Source organism: Andrena cerasifolii, chromosome 9 (genome assembly GCF_050908995.1).
Source record: "Andrena cerasifolii isolate SP2316 chromosome 9, iyAndCera1_principal, whole genome shotgun sequence".
In the NCBI taxonomy this organism is placed as follows: domain Eukaryota; kingdom Metazoa; phylum Arthropoda; class Insecta; order Hymenoptera; family Andrenidae; genus Andrena; species Andrena cerasifolii.
The window spans coordinates 5,411,428-5,434,317 of record NC_135126.1 but is presented as its reverse complement, the minus strand read 5'-3'; the positions used below and the strand labels follow the sequence as shown (position 1 = coordinate 5,434,317).

Genomic DNA, 22,890 nt, shown 5'->3' with positions numbered 1-22,890 from the left:
GAATAGCTAAGACACTCACATGTCGGGAGGGTGCCACCGCAACAGGACCTTGGTCTTTCCATCCATTTCGACTCTTCGAGCTAATACCTGCGCACAAGAGCATTACACTAGTAGCGCGATCATTCACGCGTTTCAATAGCTATCCGTGACTTTTCTTCAACTTACTTGACTAGTTAGGGCCATCGAATTTCCCGGGGTCTCCGCGAGACGGCCCTGCGTCCTCGACTTGGCCAATTGGAGTAACCTGTGCTGAAGACCCTCCATCACCCCCGAGTCGAAGTAGTCGAAGAGTCTCGCTGCAGAGAACATGCGCGGCGTTAGTAATAGTTACTGGGAAAGGTGCATAGATACCAATGAAGAGGTCGATTTAACAGAGACAATTACCGGACCAAGGTTGCCTCCTATATCTGAGCCGTTTCCCGTTCCTCCTCACCAGTTTCCCTCCGCTCTCGCAGCTCCTTCTGGCATTGTTGTTGCTGGTCTCCGGCTGATTGAAGTGTCCGTTCACGTGCCTCTCCAGGGCGGTCTGAAATCAAGTTCGTTCGGCTCGTTACCACCCCGATTGTCGGCATCTTGCAACGAGTGCGTGTTTCTCCCGTCGACAGGATGACCCCGCGTTAACGTTTCACAATTCCATTGAGAACTGTGCCTAGAGAGATGACGATCGACGGATCCAATGGATGCAATTCAGTACCTGAGAGCTGAATCTACTGCCACAGCCGTCGACGATGCACCGGAAGGGTTTGTTGCCGCCGTGAGAGAGCACGTGTCGCTCCAGCCATCTCCGCGAGCAGGAACTCCTTCCCTGCACCTTGCACCCTTGCCACTGGCAGACGAAATTGTCGCCGCCAGTTTGCGTGTTGATGTGCGCTGCCTATAAACACAGACGTGCGCGTCATGAAACTCGGAGTCTTCCCTAGGTCCTATACCGTTCCAAAAACTCGACTCGTCGCACGGTGCGACGGAGTAACCGTACCCAACGGACACCTACTTGGTAGCCGCGGAGGTGTTGGAATATCGATTACGCGGCTCAAACGAAAAGGGGGGGAAAAAATTGGGCCGCGATATTTGGTGTCGTGCAGCAGGAGCAGCAACAATGTAACAGAAAACTGGGGAACACGATACGCGAGCATCGTTAATTCCGCCTGGCTCGAATTACGCGAAGGCGATCGATCTGATAAGAGCATCCTGTCTGTCGGCTAGCTCCATTTCGAAACATCCACGCGGACGCGGCGAACGGTAGCCGGGGGAACGGAGGTGAAACGATAAATCGCACCTGCAAATGCTCCAGAAGCCCTCCGCTGGATTCGAAGCTCTCCTCGCACTTGTCCCACCGACAAACGCCGCTGTCGGTGGCCTGCTGCTGCCTGTCTTTCTCCGGTTCCCGGGCAGGGAATCGTATGGTAGTCGGGGCGGAGAGTATCGGCGAGAGCGGCGCTTTCGACTCGCTGCTCCTCGAGTCCTCCTCCTCCTCCTCGACGTCGTCCTCGTCCGCGGGGCTGACCTGCGTCTCCTTGATCTCGGTGTCCTCCGGTACCGACAGCCTCGACAGAGGGTCATGGCTGGCCTGGGACCTCAGCGAGCCCAGGATGCTCCCGCAGCCGTTCGTCAGGTTGTTGTTCTCGTTCACGTGCGGCTTCGAGAGGATGCAGCCCTTGAAGTCCAGCGCCCCCGTCTCGCTGGTCAGAGACGGGGCCGGTGTCGAGGGCGGCGACGTGTTCTTCGCGCTCGGACTAACCTCCGAGGCCAACCTAGACGGTAGCAAAACGAGCCATCAGACTTGCGGTCCTCTCCATCGTTACTCTACTTCCCCCCTTCGTTGCAAAGATCCTCGCGAGAAATAGTATAACAGTGGCTAGAGCAACGAGCACCGAAGGCACTGAAGTCTTCAATTGGTAACTGAGTAGCGGAGTTTGCAACGATCTGGGCGAGCAGTGAGTTAATAGCTTCCTGATCGGCGAACTGTAACGACCACCTACCTGAGGGACGAGATCTTGCAGCTCGGTATGTTCTTCAGCACGTCGTTGGAGATGGGCAGACTGGGCACCGGCTTGGGCAGCTTCTTCTCCATCTTACCGTTGGCCCTGGGCACGATCACCGGCGGTGGCTTCTTCGTGGGTGGCGGGGACATGGTGAGAGTTCTCACTTCCCAGTCGTTGGTCGAGGTGTTCCGGCCGTTCGGCGAGACGGTGCCCAGGTACTTGGCTAGTCCTCCCTTGTTCCTCTGCACCGTTGGTGGCCTCCGGAATTCCGACGAGCTCTTCGCAACCAGCACCGACATCGTCTCGCTGTTCTTTTTGATCTGCGCCGGGTAACACGAAACGCGTTAAATAATAGAAGCTACTCCACCACTTCGGTTATGTAGCAATTCGTTCGATCCTTACCTTGGGTTGCTGCGGCTTGATTTGAGTCTTAAAGTACTCGGTGATCTTGCCCTGGGACTCGTGGTGATGGTGAAGGCCGTTCGGCTTGCCGATGGTGGACTTGGTGGCTCCCCTGAAGGTCGGATCGGCGGCCCCGGACCTCGGCAGGGCGCCAGCTTCGGGCTCGCCTTTGAGCCTCTTGTAGGTGGAGCAGGCGGTGGCCGCCAGCGGCGGGGTCCAGGGCCACTGGGGCCTGGTGCTGATCTGCGACGACGGCGCCAGCTTGGGTAGGGACGGAAGTGGGCTGGCAGATGCGCCGCGTATCGCTACCCCCTCGTCGCTGCTCGTGCTGCACGGGGAACCCGGCTCCGTGATGTCGCTGGTACCGCTGCTGCTACACTCCCCGCAGGACACGGCCACGCCACTGCAAAACACGTCGACCATCGCCGTTAGATCAGCCTGTCAATTCTCTTACACGCCAGCATAAATAGCTGGCAACAGAGCGCGGTGGTTGAAATGCTCTCTAAGCTCTCAACTCCCGATACTCCAGGCTCTAACTACGTTTACTTCTCCGTGGCGAGGGACTCTAAAGAAAAGGTTCAGCAAAAATTGGGCAAAGCGTTCCCAAAGCGTACCACTGATCCAGGAATCTCAGACGAACGAAAGGACGGAGAAGCCCGTAGGAAAATTGCAGAGCTTGCGAGGTAACCATATTACCAGCAGCGCAAACCTAATTACAGGGTCAGGCATTGGCAATCGGCCCGTTTCGGTAGCCCGCCAGTGATCAACGGCCTCGTTTACTGAGGTTTACTCCCGCCGCTTCTGTGACTCGCGAGTAGCGCTAATAGGTGAGGGAGGAATGATAAGAAATAATGGTGAATGGAGAAGAACCTCCGTGACGCTCTTGGTCCTTGAAAGCCGCGTATCGATTCCCGCTGGTTGCGCTTAGATGGAACTCAGGCGAATTTCTGATTAGCTAGCGAAACGGAAAACCTTCCTGGGTGCACGCGTAGGTATATACACCTGCGAGGAAACGTATCGCGTGGCAATGCGGCTCGCGTTTCGTCGACAGAAAGAAATGCGTGCTGGAATGAAGTCGGCGCGGAAACGGGATTGGATTCACGCGCGCACGCAGTATCGCCGTTTCTGCGGCCCCGAGGAAATGCTACTTCAAGTAAAAAAATTACGCCGAGTACATGAAATCAAATAAATCACAAAAAATAGAAGACAATAATAATTGCAAAATAAAAGAAAGATGTGAAATCAAAATGAGCTGCGAGTACATAAAGCTGCTTACAGTCAAATACTTGGCGTAGTCAGGCAAGGTCAAGGTGTCGATGAATAAGAATTATTTAAAAACGCAATAAAATGAAAGTGTACTCATATTGACAGAGCTTTAAATTGGCAAATTATCTGAAAGCCTGCGAGGGAGGTATTGATGATCCGAGAATACCTTGCAATACCTAAGTAAATATATATACATATATTTACTTTTTTTATGTTCAGTGGAGAATCATAACTCCAATATGATTTAACAGTTTGCATTACATTTCCCTTATACGTTCTCTTAGAAATATCGAGCTTACAAAATCTCTCTTCGAAAACAGAGTTTCTCGCAGGAAACGCACATGTCGCGATTCAAATTTCGGCAACTTACCTTGTGTTTGGAACTGCATTTTGGTTGCAATTCAATGGTACAACGATACATATTTGTAAAAACACGTGGCACCTCAAATTTTGACAATCTACCTTATTTGACACTCGTCGGGTTACAACCTGACTGTAAGCTGTCAAAATTTGGAGTAGATTGCATAGTGAAGATAGCGATTGACGAACCAAACACATTGTATTAGTTCGTTTTGGCTGAAGGTGTGCGTGTAACGCGTAGTATACGTATTATGTTGACGAAAATTTGGTTGGAGAATCAGAAGAAGAAAAATCTCACTGTTTCCGACTGATCCATGAGACGATATTACGATATCTCTGTCATGCGTGGACCGATTTTATCGAATTTGGTCTTATTCGAAAGCTTGTATGCAGCTTAAATAAGAAAAATGCCTTCAAATTTAGGAAATATTGCAGGCGCGATAAAATAAGTTTCAAATAAGTTTGGATTAGCCGGTAGCTACAGTCAACATATACAGGGTGTCGAAACATGTACTTGGCGTCGAGACGCTACCGCGTGTCTAGACCTCGCCACCGGCCGCTTCGTTAGCTATAATCCACGCGACTTTTTCAGCGTTCTTGTTTCACCGCGGCAATTGATTCATCGCCGATCGACCGGTTCGTCCCGTTTGCCAGATGAAACACAAAGTATCGTGACCAGTAGTGAACCGTGAAGAAGCTTCGATAACGAGCGCACCGATCGGAAGCATCGATCGACCTCCAAGCAACTCCGACAAGTCCCACTGCTCTGGGCCTACGATCCAGTGAAATGGGAGCCCGCGGATGCAATGATAACGTTATCGCGATGGCGGAATGCGATCCGCGCGATCGCCCGTGTCCTTCGCGCGAAAAACTCCGAGAACCAGCGGAGTAGAGCCGTCGCGGGTCCCTGCGAAATGACCCCGGAGTCGAGAGATATCAGGGATAAATAGAAGCCGGGGACGAGGAAGAGGAGAGGAAGAGCGGGAGGAAAAGGAGGACGCTCGGTGAATGGTTTTCGCGGCCGAAGATATTTTCGGAGGCGTATTCGTGCCGGGCCGCCGACGTCACGGGAGAAAGAAAGACACTGACCTTTCCACATTACGATTCGTTGCCGACATTGCGTTTACGCAACGACGCGCTCTGTCGCCCGGGGACCGGAGGCCAGCCGAGAGGAACAGAGACAACGCTCGGCCGTTCATTAAACCCCGGCCGGCTGAATGACGGTCATTGTGCCATGAAATTCCTCTTTTTATCGATTCTCGAATCTCCTTCGGGCCCCGTAGGGCCCCGACCCCCCCTCCCTGTTACGCCGCGTCGGCCACCGTCGATCACCGATCTACCTGGCCACGGAACCTACGCTTCACCCAGTTGTTTGTTTCCCTCAAGAATCCACTGGCTGGCGGGGCAAAAGTCTGCGAACGAAACGCGAGAGGTGTCTAAATATTTCGTCTGCCGGCGATAAGGCCGCATGGAGCGCGCGGGTCGCGTTGCACAGGCAGAAACAAGGAGAAATGGGATGGAAGGGATGAACAAGAGGAGTAGATTGCCAGCGCGTGCTCTTGCAACTCGAAACAGAGTCGCGTTGCATATACGATGGATCGAGTGGTTCGAGAACTCGTTCGACACCCTTGGAAGCGGGGTGGAGGAATTCGTGGACGATTCGAGATCGTCGCCTTGCTTTATGAAGCTTTTAAGTGGCGAAGGTAGACGATATTTCAGACGACGTGAAGTGCCCGTTTTTTTTCCCAGGCAAGGTGCATCGCGTGCGACTCGGATCGAAAGATCTACGCGACGGGATCTCGAGACCAAGTCCCCGTGGATCACGCTACGTTGATCCTCCCGTCCTTGCAGGTGGCTCCTCCGTTCGGAGGTGCACCAAGGCTTGGGCGATGCTCGCACACATCCACGCTTCTACGTATATAAATCGGGCTCGTCTTCCTCTCTCCTCTCTTCGCCAGCAACCACTCTCTTCTCTTATTTTCGCCAACGCTATTGTCCCTCTCCCTCGCCACCTTCTCAGCCGCTCTCCGTCGTACTTTCACGTACTACTTACCACCACCGTGCTCGTTTCACTCTCGGAATCTCTTGTCTAGCCTACTGTCGCTCTTGCGAGCGCCTCTGTCCTTTCCCTCCTTTCGTTTTCCCGATTACCGAACGATCCCACCCCGGTGTATGTATCAAAGGGTGCGCGAGAACCAGCTCCTCTCTTCCGTCGGGCGTTTAGAATCGACCGCGGCGAGTCGCCCGAAAAACACGTTTACAATTCACTCGGCCTTCTAGGCATCCTCGTGTGAAAATATTCGACCTCGAATTTCGAGATCGAAACGAGTCGAGCTGGCTCGATCCGCGAGTCTCCAACGACCCAGATGCTCTTTTTACGCCCACGCCAACTTAATAACTGCCTGCACGGAACGGTTATAAACGCCGGGTGACCGGTCACTGGGATTAAACGGGCAGTCCAGTTGCACGGTTTGTCTCTGTACCCGTCTCCGCTTATCAGCGAGTTCTTCCACCTATTCTGTCGTTCCTCCCTTCCCTCTTATCCATCTAGCGCAGCGAGCAGCGAGCCTCGCATCCCCTTGTTTAGCCTTTCTCTCTTGTATTCCTTAATTCCCTGTGTCGTGGCCCCTCAGCTTCCCAGCGCCCCTCCCGTCGACCCCTCTTCACCCCTAATTTCGTTCGCTGGGGCGAGCTCTGTCTCCCTCTCGCCGACCGTGTCGTCGGCGAAGCGCGTCTCGCTCTCTTCCACTCGACAGATCGTCGCATCCCTCTCTCTATTCGCCCCCCTGTGCTCCCCCTCCGCCCCCGAATTCTATCCCGTTCTCTATCGCTCGGCCCCTCGTCGTCCCTCTCTCGATCTCTTAGAATTCCTCTCTCGAGCCCTCTCGGTCCCTCCTGGGGGAAATCAATCCTCCTTATTCCTCCGCGTCCTTCGCCCTCTTCCCTCCCCTTCTCGCCCCCTTTTCCTCTGGCGATTTTCTCGCTCCGTCCCTCTCGACCCTCTCCGCCGCTCCCGCTCTCCTCCCTCTAGCGTCCTCAGCGCCGTTGCTCCTCTCTCCCTCGCGTCGCGCCTGCCCTCCTCTCGCATAGGTTCCCTTTTCCCTTTCACTCCAGCCCGAGCGCTCCGCCAGCGCTCCTCTCCGTTCCACGCGATCACTCCCACTCTCTAGCCGTCTCTCCCTGTCCCTCCTCACGCTGCCGCGCTCGCCGTCCTTATCAAACAGGCCATGAGCCCCGGAGTGCTCGGGTCTAGCGATGGGAATGATGCCCTCGCGGCAGGTATCCGTGCTGCTCGTTTACCGATAACCGTTAGCGCGATGTAATAGATTGGAAGATGGTTCCAGCAAATACGTTCATGGTATACGTTCTGTCAAAAAAGTACCCGGAATTGGTGAACGAAACACAAAATATGTATTATTCATCCAAATTTATTGCATCGCCTTCAAAGTAGGCCCCTTTCGAAATAATACACTCATGCCAACGAAGAACCCAATCATCGAAACATTTTTTGAACGCATTTTTTGGAATCAACTTCAGTACTCGCCGCGAATTCTCTTTTATGTCATCTATCGACTGAACACGGGTGCCTCGAAGTGGTAATTTCGGTTTTGGAAAAAGAAAAAAGTCGGCCGGAGCCATATCAGGGGAATACGGTGGCTGCTCGATAAGATTCGTTGAGTTTTTGGCCAGAAATTCGTTCGCAATAATAGTCTTGTGAGATGGTGCGTTATCGTGGTGCAAAATCCATGAGTTTTCTTTCCACAAATCTGGACTTTTTCCACGAATTTGCTCTCTCAAACGCCGCATAACGCTCAGATAATATTCTTTATTTACTGTCTTACCTTGTGGCAAGAATTCCGAGTGCACAACACCGCGGTAATCGAAAAAGACTGTCAACGTCACCTTCGCTTTTGATCGACTTTGACGTGCTTTTTTCGGTTTCGGCTCAATTGGAAGGCGCCATTCCGAAGCTCGTTGACTGGTTTGCATGTCAAACTCGTAAACCCATGTCTCATCACCAGTTACAATGCGTTTTATGAATGTGGGGTCGGAATTGACTCGTTCTAAGATGCCTTCAGCGACCTTAACGCGATTGAGTTTTTGCAGAAAATTCAGGTCTTTCGGCACTAGTCAAACAATCGTTTAAAATGCTACGAATTGATTCGCGAGACACAGAAATTTCGGTGGCTATCTCTCTCAGACTTAGACGACGATTTCCAGCCACCATTTCCTTTACTTTAGCGACGCGAAGTTCAGTCGAAGACGTTGATGGCCGACCAGAGCGAGGCAAGTCTTCCACCAAATCTCGGCCGCTTTTAAATGCACTGTACCACTCATACGCGCGTGTTTTTGATAAAGTCGATTCACCGTAAGCCTTACGTAACATTTTCAGCGCTTCGGCACACGAAATTCCATTTGCGATGCAAAATTTCAGACAGTTTCTTTGTTCGATATTTTTATCCATTGTAAAAATTGCAAAACACACTTGAGATGAACTGACACAATGTCGCACTGTAAACAAACTAAACGACAAGTGACGCTCAAACTTCGCGTGAGTATAGAGGACAGTTGTGCCAACTTAGCGACAAAGAGAATTTCAACAATCCCCTTAAGCGAGCTTTTTAAATGATCGATTCCCGGTACTTTTTTGACAGAATGTACACGCGCTCCTCTCTTTTCCGCGCGCGATACCCTCGGTAGTGCTGCGTTCAGAGTCTCGCTGTCGAGCACCCCCCGGAGTACATTACCGCAAGCCTCTTTTAGTTACTGCACGACCGCGAGCTTGTCTTTGCTGCTATTAACTCGAATCCTCGTGCTGCGCTGTGTCGTTACGACACTTCGAATCAGTCCTCGGATAGCGCTTGAATTAGTCCCATCGCTAGCCCGTGCACACATGCTCGCGTCGATCACGCACGCTCGCGCCCTCCTGCTTCGCCGTCTCTGTCGCTCGCGCGTGTGGAAAAGCGCTGGCGCGTATACCAGCCTCCTCGTCCGACGACGAGGACTTCCTCGTCGGACCCACGTCGGCGGAAATGCATGCTCACCTAAATACCTCGAGTTATATTCACAGCTAGAATCAACTGCCGCAGCTGGTAGACAACGACCGACCGTTCCCTCCGAACGAAACCATCCTCCCTAACCTGAACCCTTCTTCCTCCAATTTTCCCGGATTCCGTCGCTTCGATTTTGCCCGCTTCTCCTGCAGCTCCTCCTCGAGCAACGTCTTCTTCCGCCAAACCCCTATTCTTCAGGAGGCTGCGGAAAGCAACGCTCCGCGAGGAATTACGATACTCGTGGCTGAAAGAGTTTCATCCCCCCGCGTGCTGCTCGTTTTGGAGGAACCGTTAAGCTCCTACAACCCCTGGCGATAAGTTTGGAACCAAACGCAAAAATACGAAATTAACGGGAAACACCGATATTTTTTATGTATAATATGCAACGGTATATACATGAAACGCGTGGTAATGTTAAATTAGTCTATTTTAAAGTAAAAGCAACAAAAATAATTAAGAATTTTGTTTATTATATAATAGAAAATATGGAAGAAACAAAATGTGTCTGGGACTTTACTTACTGCACTTCGGCTACAATTCAAAATTTCAGCTACTTTTTGCCGAGTATTGCCTTCTTTCAATAATGCAATTATGCGTAACTTTAAATCGTTAGATAAATGTTTGCGTGGCGGCATGTTTTATTCATTCGACTTGCTTGTTTCCTGTCTCAAAAGAGTATTGAAAAGAGAATAATGAAATGAAAACCATGAAGCAACTAACTAATATGCATGTACAAATGTCAGAAATTACTAGGTAATATAAATATTAAATCAATTATTGTTAATTTCCTTGCAAATTCATAATGTTACATACTTTTCTCCAGAACATCGGTCCGTTCCATACTTATTTCCCAGACACATTTTGTTGCTTCCATATTTTGTATTATATAATAAACTAAATTCTTAATTATTGTTGGTGCTTTTACTTTAAAATAGACCAATTTAACATTACCACGCGTTTCATATATGTACCGCTGCATATTATACATAAAAAATATTGGTGTTTCTCGTTAATTTCGTATTTTTGCGGTTGATTCCAAACTTATTGCCAGGGGTTGTAGGAGGCAGATGTCTCGTTTTCGGTTTTCAGCCGAAAGGGGGGGCCTACATTATTCAGGGATTCGACGGCTGTATCTTGGGTCTGGGAATCTTCTGTTCCCGGAAAAGGTCAACCCCCAAGCGACACGGTCGTCGGCCATCTTGACAGACACCCCCGCCATTCGGCAATTCCTTCTTTGTTCCGGAAAAGGCGACGGAACCCGCCCATCGCGTCGCTCCATTCCCATCAATTCCGTTAAATTTTTCATCGAGTCCCACGCACCCCTCGATAATCCCGTCGGCTCTTTCGTCTCGATCCTCTCGCGGGGGACGGCGGCAGATTTTTCGCGAATAAAGTCCCCGGCGAGTGTCGGGGGCTCGTCTGGAACCTCGGAAACGTCTTCGAAAATCTCAGTGCCGCGAATAAAGTTCTATACGAAGCAAGGGGAGCGCGCGTGTGCCGGGGCAGAGCGACGGCTCGTGGAAAGCACGTCGAACGAAGGTTTACGACACGGGGTAACGGTTAGGGGTGGCCATTCGATGTCCGTCACACGAGTTGCATAACTGACCTACGCCCAATCCGCAGATCCTCGCCACGGTCACGCGAACACGCGCACAATACCGGCCGCAGACTCCGTGTCTCCCTTCCGCAGCGGGGACGTAGAAGGGTGGAAGCCCCGTCGGATTCGGTCGAGCCCCGTTGCGTAATTCCTGGCAGAAACTTGCCACGGCACAGGCTGGCGACTCGAAGGGAGAAGGAAAGATAACGAGAGAGGCGTTAAATTTATGAAGCGGCTGTTGACCCTGGGTCACGGTACACTCTTCCCTCGGATTCCCCGCGTTTTTAAACGAAAGAGCGAAGGAACGAAAGGCGAGGAGGAGGTTGCGCCGAGGGTCGAGCCGATCGACAACCCCTTTCCCGCCGGGATGTTACGTCGATGGGGCTGCGAGAGCCATAATCCATCTGCAAGCTATTACAACGAGGCTTCTTAGGGTATCGTCGACTGGAAAAAAAACTTCTCTCTCTCGAGGGCTGAAGAGAGACCCGACAGGCTAGGGGGGGTAGAGAAATTAATACTCGCGAGCCGTCCGGCACTCGAGGAAGTTCCGAACAAGTTGGCCGGGTCACGATCCGTTCAATTGATTTCGTTTAAAAATACCTCGCCCCGGTTACCGGCCGACGGAAGTCGTATATCGATCGCGATTTCTGCGCGGGTTATCGTGCTCCTCCGGCACGGGCTTTTAAATTAGCGTTGCGACACGCAGGCTCGGCGCAGAAAATCGGTGACCCCTCGGGCGATCGCGCTGAATAATACCGCGCGCCGAACCGGCGCGCTAATGAAGTAGCCATTCAAATGATAATGGACGCATGTAATGAGGATAGGAGCCGGCGCAATTTTAACCGGCGATGTTTGAGTGCCGGTTCAACAGCTGGCTGCATTCGAAAACAATCCGTCGCCCGTGGAGGGTAATTTAACCGTCATTATTGCGGCCGATAAACAACGATCCCGGCATCCGTAGAGGACCCGGCGATTCCCTCCTCTGCGAGTGGCATAATACCGAGCTGACTCGAGTGGACGGTGCTCCACAGAATGTAATTTAAACGGTTCGTTGGAATAATATCCTGAGAGGGCACGGAGAGTCCAACTCGATCGCTCAAAGCTCAAAGGAACGCGCTTGCCCCCTGTAGGTATCGTTTTGGAATCGGCAGCGAACTAATAAGTCGATTCGCTGCCACTCGTTCATGAGAAACGCAGGGAGGGTCGAGTACTGTAGGCGTTTAGTTGGGAAACGGCCTATTTGAGGTTTGGGCAGATAGGTGGCGCTCCGTTAGATGGGTTGTGTTTAGAGTAGCGTTGGCTAGAACCGTGATTTGTGAATCACTGGGGATTCGATCACGTTCATTCCCAATCACGGTGATTTTTCACAGTGATCCGTGATTTTCGTGATCCCTTCTGATTGGTGCAGGCAGAACAGTGACTCACGATTTTCGTGATCTGATTGCTGGAAAGCATAACTGCTCTTTGCACGCGCCACGTAACCCCAATTTCTAATTTCTCTTGAAACATTCTCAAGTCCTCACTGTGCTTATAGAATTTCAGTTGTGTATATTGAACCAATGTAATCGTTCTTCATCTATTTAAATTAACGAATATCTCTTGAGTTTAGTTAAAAAGTGTAATGTATATGCGAGGAGTTTAGCCAATCAAATCAGTGCGTGCACGCATTGACTATTTATGAATGTAAATACTAGGTATATATTCGCTGAATTAGCACGCTTTTTCTGCAACTATATTTAAGTATTTTATAAAAAATAATTCACTCAAGATCAAGAATTACGATGACGGTAAACAATTCGCTCAAGTTAAAAAAATCACGATCACTGTGATAAATCACTGCTAGTGATTTTGCACTCCATCCCTAGTTTAGGGTGTGTTACTTGGAGAGGAAGAGTCGTCGTTGGTTCTGGGTAGCTTACAAGGGAACATCCCGAACTCGGAAATTCGAAAAATTCTGAAACTTCGTGAATACGTAGGGAATTTCCTCCTGATTACAAGGCAATTTTTGTCTGCTGCCCACATTCACTCTAAGGGGGTGTAATTGTCCCCTGAAAATCCGGTTATTTTCAGATTTTGCGTTATAACTCGCGAACTGTAAAATAATTGTTTACCGAATGATAGATCTAATTAAAACAAGTAACTTTTATCTTGAAACTTTTATAACACAAAATCTGAAAATAGCCGATTTTTCAGGGGTTAATTTCACCCCCTTCGAGTGAATTTGGGCAGCAAGCAAAAATTGTGTCGTAACAAGGAGGAAATCCCCTACATATTCACAAAGTTTCAGAATTGTTTGAATCTTCGAGTTCGGGATCTTCCCTCGTTAGTGACTAAAGCAGTCGCCAGGCGAACGAAAGATCCCGGGTTCGATTCCCGATTTTTTTTCTCCGACAGTACCTTCGTCAAATAATCCTAAGAAAATTATACAGAAACACGATAAAGTTTGTGGCCCACCGATAGATACCACAATGTACTCCGTTGCCTGTATTCCTCGAGGGATGAAAATATGTAAGAGTTTTACAGTAAAAAATATTCAAAAGACACGAGTTTCCAAGAAAGCATTTCCGCGGTTTACATCGGTTGTTCCGCGAAAAACGCAGTCTGCCGTGAATCTTGCGCTCGGCGGTGCTCGTAAATCACGCACGCTACCAGCGGCGAGACACGCACGCAATATCCAACGCGGAACGCGCGTAACGCACGCTCTTTACGACCAGCATGGGTTCGCGACTAATTAAAATTTTTCGGGGACCAGTCCGATTTATCGCGCGACTAGCCGCTGTTACTCGGCCGCCGGCCATCTGCGACAGATCAAGAGCTATTGGAGGAAGCTTGCGTTTTCTAGGGAAACGTCCATGTTTGTGAAATACCAACGCGACACCAATTTCCTTCCACGCCGACCCCCAGAGTTTTGGGTATTCGAATACACTTCGAATAAAAATTTATGCGAATAATGCCGTCCACAGCTGACCTCTGCGGAAGCTACACTCCTAAAGCATTTAGTATCTGAATCTTGCATAACCAGGCGTAACTACTTAGTCGTAAAATGACAATCTGTAGCAATTAAACGATTTCCTACGCACTAACCCCGCGACGTTAATCTCCAAGCCACTGCAAAAGTGTCATAGCTGCTCGCTCCATCTCTGCCAGCAGAAAAGTCGCGGAGTTGATCAGCGCGTGTTACCCTTCGAACAAAGAATCATCCCCTGTTCCCGGAAAGCAGACAGCAAAGAAGAAAGGGCCTCGGAGCGGGGGCGTTAATTCGCTCGATTAAATGCTCCCGGCTAAAGGGTCAGAGGCGCGCACGGCAGAGAAAACCGCGAAGAAAGCAGGAAACATTTGAAAGTTACACGCGCCCCGAGAGCTCTTTAGAATTTAGAAGCCCCGTGGGCAGAGAGCAGACCAGAGAACGAGCCTCCCCGGAGGAAAGTTTACGTTCTCTCGTTACGAGGCGTCGACACGCAACGCGGGGGTGTTCCTCCACGCTCGCGCGGGGCGACGCGGAGGGCACGCGTACGAAACGGCAACATTTCTCCCCGGTTACGATCTCTTTCACGCTCGACGAGGTCTCCGGGATTGCGCGCTTCCATCTCGCGCTTTACAGTTGCGGCCCAGCTGACGGCTCGATTCCCCCCCACTTTCGCGAACTGTAATTCGGCGTCGCGGGGGGTTTCGTTTTTCGCGCCCGCACCCGGTCAAAATTTACGATTATGTCGGCCAATTACCCCTGGCCCGCGCTCCCGCTGCAACCGGTGGAACGTCACAGAGGAGGAGCAGAAAAAAAGCGAGTCGAACAGAGAAAGAGAGGTGGGGATCCGAGGACGAACGGTTATTATCGAGGCTGGTCGAAAGGGAGCGGCGTTCGGGGTCGATTTAATTCGTTAAATTAATTCGCGCCGCCCGCAAATTCGCAGATAATTATCGGGCCCCTTTATGCGGGGCACATATCTTCGTTACCGCCGCGACGACCTTCTCGGCCGGCGCATTATTACCCGTTATTACAGAACGGGCACGTGGAAAAACGGAACGGCGCGAGCTGTCCCCCCGGCTTTATTAAACACGCGGCTGCAATGCCACCGAGTAATATTAGTCGGGCGGGGTCGTCGACACGGATTACACGGCCAGCTTCGAGCTTACTTTCGCCGCCGTTTTCGCTGTTACGTTACCCGCGAGGCGGTCTAGATTTAGTGATCTCGAAATTACCCGCAGCTTCCTCGAGGCTGCGTTGGCTTCGCTCGGAAACTAACCGCGTGGCTGTTGCTGGGGTAGAAGGTCCGGACTCTTGGACTCCAGAGCTCTTCGAACTAAGTAGCTCGGCTTCGAGGTGTCTTCGAGGCACTTGTCGCTCGAAGCAGAGCCTTGGACGCGAAAGGATAGAGGATTTAACGATTAGGAAGGTCGGACCCGAAGAATGGTTTTCGATCTGTAGCGTGCGTAGCGCTGGACTTCGAGCGAAGCAGAAGACCAGGTAGGGTAATAAAGTTCAACCGAAGGTTTCGTGGCCGTTGGACTTTGCCAGGCGACGAAACCTCCCCTGTCTCAGGACTCGGGGTTTTTCCTTATTCTTGCACGCGGTACGCGTTTTCTTCGGATTGGGAAGTACCGCGACTGTTAACGGCATTCGGTTTCAAGCAAGCGTCTTAAGCAATTCTGCTTTTCGTCCGCTGAATATCTTTTACTATAAAGAAGTTTTTGGTGTGCATCCTTAAATAAACCATATTCTTTGTTGAGTTTCATTAAGACCCGTAAGCTATTACTACCCTCGCGTCTTCTACCTCGGATCTAACGGAGGAAGTTTATCAGCAGTGCGAGGCCTGCCCTTGTGGCAACTAGCGACGATGCACTGGTCGGGCATTTAATTAGAGCTTCGGCCGTAATTGACCAAGGTTTGCGCAACGCGTTATCGCCGCTTAGCAACGAAGCTGGTTAACGTCCGTGCACACAGGAAAACAAGCACCCTCCCGAATAGCAACGAACCCGCCATGCCCGACCGTGCTCCTTTTCCCAATGCGACCGGTTGGCAAGCACATCCCAACCGAAATAATACGAGCTTCCCAGGCGTCTCGCAACGCTCCTCCGAACGGTTCTTTCGATCCCGCTTCCGCGAAAGGAGATTAACACCGTCGGGCACGAAAGACCCCGGGATCACGGTCCACGTTCTGTGTGGAATCGGGAGGAATCGAATCGACGGAGGGAATTGTTCCCCGGCAGATCGATCCTGTTTCAGCTGGGCTGGATCGCGCGATACGGCCCAGGCTATCGTTAACCACATCGACATCTGCATCAGAGACGCGCGGCCGTTGCATACGGATCGTCCACGGCTACTTGGTATTCGCCACGATCCTCCAACCTTAGTCGCTCGCCTCGACACACTCCTCTCTCTCCGCCTTCCTATACTTAGAACAGAGTCTGCCTCTTCCTCTTGTCTCTCGTGCTCCTGTTGTTCTTGTTCCTGCCCCGACCCGATGCCTCCTCGCCACCTCGCCGCTCCTCCGCATTTCCCTTTGCCCGCGCTCGAAAGTAGGAACCAGACTTTCGGCAACGCGAAACCCTCCAACGCGGACGATTCCCTCGATCCTCGCTTGTTTCCTCCTCTCTTCGTCTCAAGCGCACGCGCGCGTCTTTCTCTCCTTTCTGCCGGTGGCTCGCGAACAAAGGCGCAGCTTTTTCCCCAAATAATGGCATCCTCTCTTTGACTCGGCTAGATACACCCGACTCCTCTCGCCGCGAAAATATCTTGGCTCCATTGAAACAGGCAGGCCGCTCACAAAGAGCCGCGGCAACCCTTTTTCTGTCCCGTCCTCCACGACAATCGAGTTGATCAATTAATTCGCCAAGATGAGAGAGCGATCGTGCCCCGAGCATCGAGTGTCCGCCCCATCCAGCCGCCCTCCATCGCGATTCATTTACCCGTCTGTTTATTCGGTTATTCATGCACGAGAGTGAGCCCTCGGCTCGCAATTGGCGAACTTTCGACGATGAGAAAGCAAATGGAAGAAAGAGGGAAGCGGTGCCTGTAGAGTCGTGAGACGAGGCTCGATCAAGACAAACGGTAGAAGGGTCATTTCACGCGAAGTCGGACACTTTTCGGAGTAACGTTTCGGATTTTGGTGCGATTTGGATATGTTGCAGTCTTTAGCGGTATAGAAACATATCTCGAAGGATTTTTCGAAATGTCAAAAATTGTGGATGTTACAGCTCTTTGAAATATAGTGTTTACTATTTTTCCAAAAATTATAACTGTTGAACTAATGAACTGATAAAAATGACCTTTTGGGTACTTACAGTGCAGATATAAGAGTACCTAATAAAAATTATTTCACTTAATAAAAACGAATATTTGACCATTTATTTAGTATTTGGCCGCTGCGAGTAGCGCACGGCCCGAGCGACCAGTCGAGCCGGTGTGATATCACGCAGCGTTACATTCAATTAATTTTCATTTCGCCAATTTTAAAACGTCCACGTTTTTCAACACATGCCCATAAAGAGGAAAAACAGGACTTTATCCTCCTATTTTTCCAAATTCTTAAAAAGGTGGCTTCAACTATAAAATTGCATTTGTTTAGAACAATTACTAAATAAATGGTCAAATATTCGTTTTTATTAAGTGAAATAATTTTTATTAGGTACTCTTATATCTGCACTGTAAGCACCCAAAAGGTCATTTTTATCACTTAATTAGTTCAACAGTTATAATTTTTGGAAAAATAGTAAACACTATATTTCAAGGAGCTGTAACATCCACAATTTTTGACATTTCGAAAAATCCTTCGAGATATGTTTTTATACCCCTACAGACTACAACATATCCAAGTTGCACCAAAATCCGAAATGTTACTCCGAAAAGTGTCCGACTTCGCGTGGAATGACCCAGAAGCCAATGAATCACATCCAACAGACCGGTATTCTATCTATTCGAACAGCTTTCTATCTTTCTGCCGAACGCTCAGAGATCAGACAGCTGGGTTCTGGTTCAGTTCAGACCCTTTCCCGCAGCAAGGATTTGGAATTGCGTAAGGGACGTCAGTGGGCCGAGATGCAACGGCCGTGATAAACGGTGCAACGCGACGTCAAGCAGATACACCGTAATTCCGAGCGGTGCCTCTTGTCCCGGTGCCAAGCTGCAACGCGGACGCATCCGTGAAGTATTCCAGCCTGTTTGTTCATCCAGCAGTCGAACGAGGAAATGCAAGGGAAGCGTGCTCCGCGCGTTATATCAATCATCCGCCGAGGGAAACGTAGGAATTCGAAACTCCGTTCTTATCTCGCTCCCTCGGTACTTCCTTCCCTTTTCTCTGCGATAATAGATCGTGGGACTTGATCCAATATATGGGTGACCCTTGACACCAACCGCGTCCACCCGTCGCTTCCAAGGGAAACTTCCCTCATCCCTTGATTCATTCACTCTCAGCTCGCTCCCTGCTAGCTCCTCGAGCGCTGAACAGATGCCGCGATTCTGGCTTTCCAGTGCCGGATTAAGAACGAAAGACATAGGTACGACGAATCGAGGAATATAGAAGTTTCAGAGACGCTGACGGTGCACCCCTCTCTCAATATGTATTCGGGCAGAAATTCGCCCGCCCCTCAACCGCCTTTCTAGGATTTCCTTGCGTAATACGCGGAAGAGGCCGACGGAATTAGGAGAGAATCGACTCGCGAAATCAAAGCGCCCCAGGCGAGAAGCAATTCTCTGTTATACATTTATCGGTTAATCATCCCCGGCCGTTACGTATCACCCCGACGAATCGACCAAGGACGTATCGATCAGGAAATTACCGCAACGAGACTTATCTTAATGCCGTAATTTCACGGTGAATTTCAATCATATTTATCGCCGGCACATCGCGATTATTACCGTCGCTTATTACCGCCACAGAGGTACAGCCGCTCTCATACCACGCTCGCCTCGCGTCGCAACCTGCAATTCACACTTCGCCATCCCCACCAGTTCGCAGTCTACATTTCACGCTTCATAACTTAGAAGATGGGGGAATAACTGCACCGAGGTAGGACGCGTGGAGTCTAAGTCGCGCGTGAATGCGTCGGAAAGAAATTTTCGAAATTATACCTTGTTCGGTTGGCGCGAGACTTCTTCCCCTGGGAAACCGAGCGATTGCGAGGCTGATATCGCGACACCCACGAAACTCCTCGCCACCCCCGATTCCCGCGTATGTATTCTGCTCCTCGACTTGCCAGCGCGAGGCCACTTTATCGTCGCATTAGTTGCCGCGGATGGGGAACGGGGCTCCGGGATTTCGCGGCGGTTCTTCCTGAAAGCGGAATCTTGTCGAGAGGCTCGCAGCCCTGGCCGGCCCGCTTCGACACGCTCCCTTTACCCCGAGACGTTACGTAGCCGCTTTTATTTTTTTTTGCGGGCCACCGAATGGAAATAAAAGATCGCGCCTCGGATCGATCGGTTCGTGCGGCGAATGCGAATTGAAACGGCCGCTGGGGACGCCGAATAATGCTGCCATATTCCCTGGACGCGTTCGTGACGGTAATGGGCCAAGTACGGGGGCGATTACCTTTCAAAATTTCAGCGAACCCGCTGCCAAGCAACAGTGACGCTTCTATAAAACACTGGCAACCGCGTTGGTATAGGAAAGCCTCTACCACCTGTAGAAACTCCCAACGGAACGGCACATCTCCCCCTGCCACCCTAACGTTCTAAAAGTCTGTGCGCAGTATTCGTTTTACGACAGATCACAAGTCGGCGACAGTGAAAAAGAAAACGGAAAAAAGAAGAAAAGACAAAATAAAAAAAATGATATTTGTATTTGATGATATTTTGACGATAGATTTAATATTCATTTGGTGATTTCTTTAATTTTTTATTCTATATTCTTTATTATTGTTATCATTATCCTTTTCTTCGTGAAGAGATGTTATATTTTTTGTACCGTTGGGAAATTATGTGGGGCCCCAAAATATTTCTTCCGAGTCTCTTTATAGAGAAGGCGCTCGTGCAAGCCCTGCTTCTTAAGGGTTAAGCTGCCCCAGGTCTCTCGCGGAACAAGCTCCAGAGGGTGGGGAAAGGGAGCTTCCGTGGCGAAGCGGTGTCCGCGGAAAGAGACAGTAACGGCGAGGAGTCTCACTTTCGGCGACAAACCGTTAGCAGGATTATGGCACAGGTAGTGAGTAGGTGCGCGCACGCAGGTGTGCCAATGAGCCGTGGGCGTGCGTGTACGCGCCGCTTGTGGTCGCGAGCACAACAGCACAAGCCTTGTAACCTGTTATAACGGACAGAGACGCGTTTCTAAGAAGCGTCTACGTGCCCACGCGATTCGATGAGACCCCTCGGAACAACGATCTCCGAGGTGCTCGGTGTCGGATCCACAGAGAAGCTCCGTCCGTCGCGGTCGGCGTAAAAATACAAAAGAATTATCCGTATCCGTAATTGCAATTTATAGCCGGGTCGCTCCCTGCGTGCGCGATTAAGTCATAAACCCCGCCGAAGAGTCCCAGTCGACGTGTACCGCTAGCGAACGCTTCTACTAACGGCACTCGAGGACTTTACCTGCACCGAGTGACGAATTCCTTCTGGCCCTACCTAACTTACTCTCCGATCAGGTAGTAAGACCTCTGAGTCACAGTCTACTTACTTAGTCATTGCAATTAGTGCTGTGCGATATTGGCCTCAATATATTCTTTCGTTCAATATCGATACATGAAATATATTATTGAAAAAGTATCGATATTGCTAATATGAATTTACCAATTAATAAATAAGCTATATATATTCAAGAGAATATTATTTTTGATTAAAAAGAATTTTCTAAGATAACAATTTTTATATTGTACCATTAAGAAATTATTTTATTTAAATTAAGATTCGAAAGTATTACAATGAAAACAAGTAATCTACTTTCCAAATCAAATTTATAAAGGAAACTAGAATATTTATTTTAATAAGAAATATCTTAGGCACCATTCAATATAAAAGTATGGAAAGGAATTACTGAATTTTACTTAGACGCAGTAATTTGAAAGTTAGCTTGAATTGGCTTGAACGAAAGAAGGTGCAATAACTATTATCAATATTTTTTTATCAAAGTTATCTATACCTGCAATTATTAGTGTTTGAAATATCGATAAAAAATATGAAAATATCGACATGCAAAAATGAATATGTACAGTAATCGATAAATATCGCGCATCACTAATTGCAATTGCACCTTTACTCGAGTGGCTCTCGCAAGTCACGTTCGAAAAATATCGAGAAGGTCCAGGGTTGTGTAATTAATGCCGTTGAGAGTTAATCGAGCCAGGTATGGCCGAACACAACGGTAACAACGAGAAGAAGGAAAAGAAGGCGAAGCTGCCTATTACTCCCGCGTCACGTCGCCGCCATTACCATTTTCCTGGTTCACCGGATGGGTCTCGGACACGGGGATAGTCGTGGCGAGGCTCGCGAGCCCCGTGGAAATGAGTCTCTCGTCGGTTTCGTGGAAGAACGAGGAGCGAAGAACAGGAAGCCGGGTATCGTTTCGTGGCGGGGCGCACGGTTCCTGCAAAATTTTCGCCAGGAACGCGCAAACCTCTCGCGTGAGTCGCCGCCATTAAGGACGATTTGAATATAGCCGGAAAGGGGCGAGGCGCGGAGGGGCCTCGAAACGACCTCGAAAAGCTTCTCGTAAACGTTTAATCACCGTTCCTTCCAACGACCCTTCGGGCTTCATCCTCGCCCCCCTCACCCTTCTCTCTCCTCCGCCCTCGAATTTGCCTCGCGAAAATCTGGTGAACTTTTTACACCGAAAGCTACTTCGAGGCGTCGAGGAACGCGGGCGCTGCGTGGGACGTTGCTGGCCTATAACCGGGCTACCTTATCGCGAGGGACAACACCGATGGAATATCGATGGGACGACGGGGTGGAGAGGGAGGCCCCTGGTCGAAGCCCGGGAAAACCTAGCGGGAGGCACAAAGGCTGTGTACGAAAGCGTCGGGGAAAACGAAGGGCCAGGCTTAATCCTTTTACAAAGGTAGAAATAACTCTGGCGGCCTCGAGGGCTCGCGACGCCCCCGCCCCTCGGCACTGACCTTTTCGCCACGGGGAAAACACCCTCGAGCTGGTCACCCCCGTGCCGGGTCGTCAATTATTCAGCGGAAACGACGGCGTAATTACAAAGCGATTCGTGCGATTACGGCCTTCTCCGCGACGGTCTACGGTATTTCACTCGCCAGACCTAGCGTGGAGGCTTGCATCTTTCGCGATGAGAGGAGGAAGATTCGATGTACTGTATAGTGAATAGGAGATCAGGGCATTGGGGCTCGGCTTATTTTCCTCTCGCAAGCGAGGGGCAGTTCGTTTGGCGGACAGATTGATACACTGCCCTACCGAATAGATCCTGCAACCCCTTAGGATAATCTTTCAGCGTCTTCGCTGGCGTTCGTGGCGCATCGTAAAGGCTGGAGGCAGAAAGCGGTGCTCGCGACAGGTAGAGATCGTGCGAGCTGGAAAATGTGGGAGCCCAAGGGAGCCGAACCGCGGAACCGCATTCTCGAACACGACGCACGTACGTATTCGTGTGCGTGTCACGAGCTAAGAAGGCCGTTTATACGCTGTACGTACAAGGTAACTCGACACGCGCTATATAAACCAATCACACGCGAGATAAGAGAGATAACTCGGACGCACCGCGGTGGGATCGTAATAACTCGTTCGAATTAAACGCGGTCGTCGCAATTTTTCCGCGGGCCTCCTTGCGATTCCTTCCCGCTGACAGTGAACCATCCATGATCCTCTCTCGCTCTCTCTCTCTCTCTCTCTCTCTCTCTCTCTCTCTCTCTCTCTCTCTCTCTCTCTGTCACTTTACGAGCGTGCCTCGCCGAGATATTGCCGCGAGGATAAATGCGATTACGGGATGAATCTCGTTAACCGACGCTCCGAACGGAGACACGTCCGTCCGTTGAGGGCGACGAGATTCACAGTCAGAGATCGCGACGCAGAGATTCAGGGACGTGGCTCGAACGTCAAGCCATTGAAGCGGGACGTTAGAATGGAAGTTGAAGGGAGATTACACCGGGCGACGTTGCAGCGTCAAGAGATCGCCACTGCGGAATGCAACCGAGCGCGGCGCGCCAACCGAACCGCGCGCGGCCACTGCTCCGCTCGGCGTTCCTCGAATTTTCCCGATTTCCGGAACCAGACGCCGATCGAGCGGGCTACGAATTACCTCGGGGACACGCACATCCGCAAGAACAGCGGCGGATAATCGAATTCGATCGACAT

General features: G+C 50.4%; 1 protein-coding gene across 1 annotated transcript in view; it reads right to left on the bottom strand.

The window, feature by feature from the left end:
• The window catches only part of Jing (AE binding protein 2 jing), a 122,201-nt gene that overhangs the window by 7,646 nt on the left and 91,665 nt on the right, over positions 1–22,890 (bottom strand). Inside the window, exons 2-8 of the mRNA XM_076819960.1 lie at positions 2,385–2,787; positions 1,980–2,302; positions 1,277–1,751; positions 695–874; positions 385–526; positions 166–296; positions 20–87 (exon numbers count right to left, since the gene is read on the bottom strand). Of these exons, the coding sequence (XP_076676075.1) occupies positions 20–87; positions 166–296; positions 385–526; positions 695–874; positions 1,277–1,751; positions 1,980–2,302; positions 2,385–2,787 (1,722 nt within the window). The remainder of the gene's footprint in view (positions 1–19; positions 88–165; positions 297–384; positions 527–694; positions 875–1,276; positions 1,752–1,979; positions 2,303–2,384; positions 2,788–22,890) is intronic.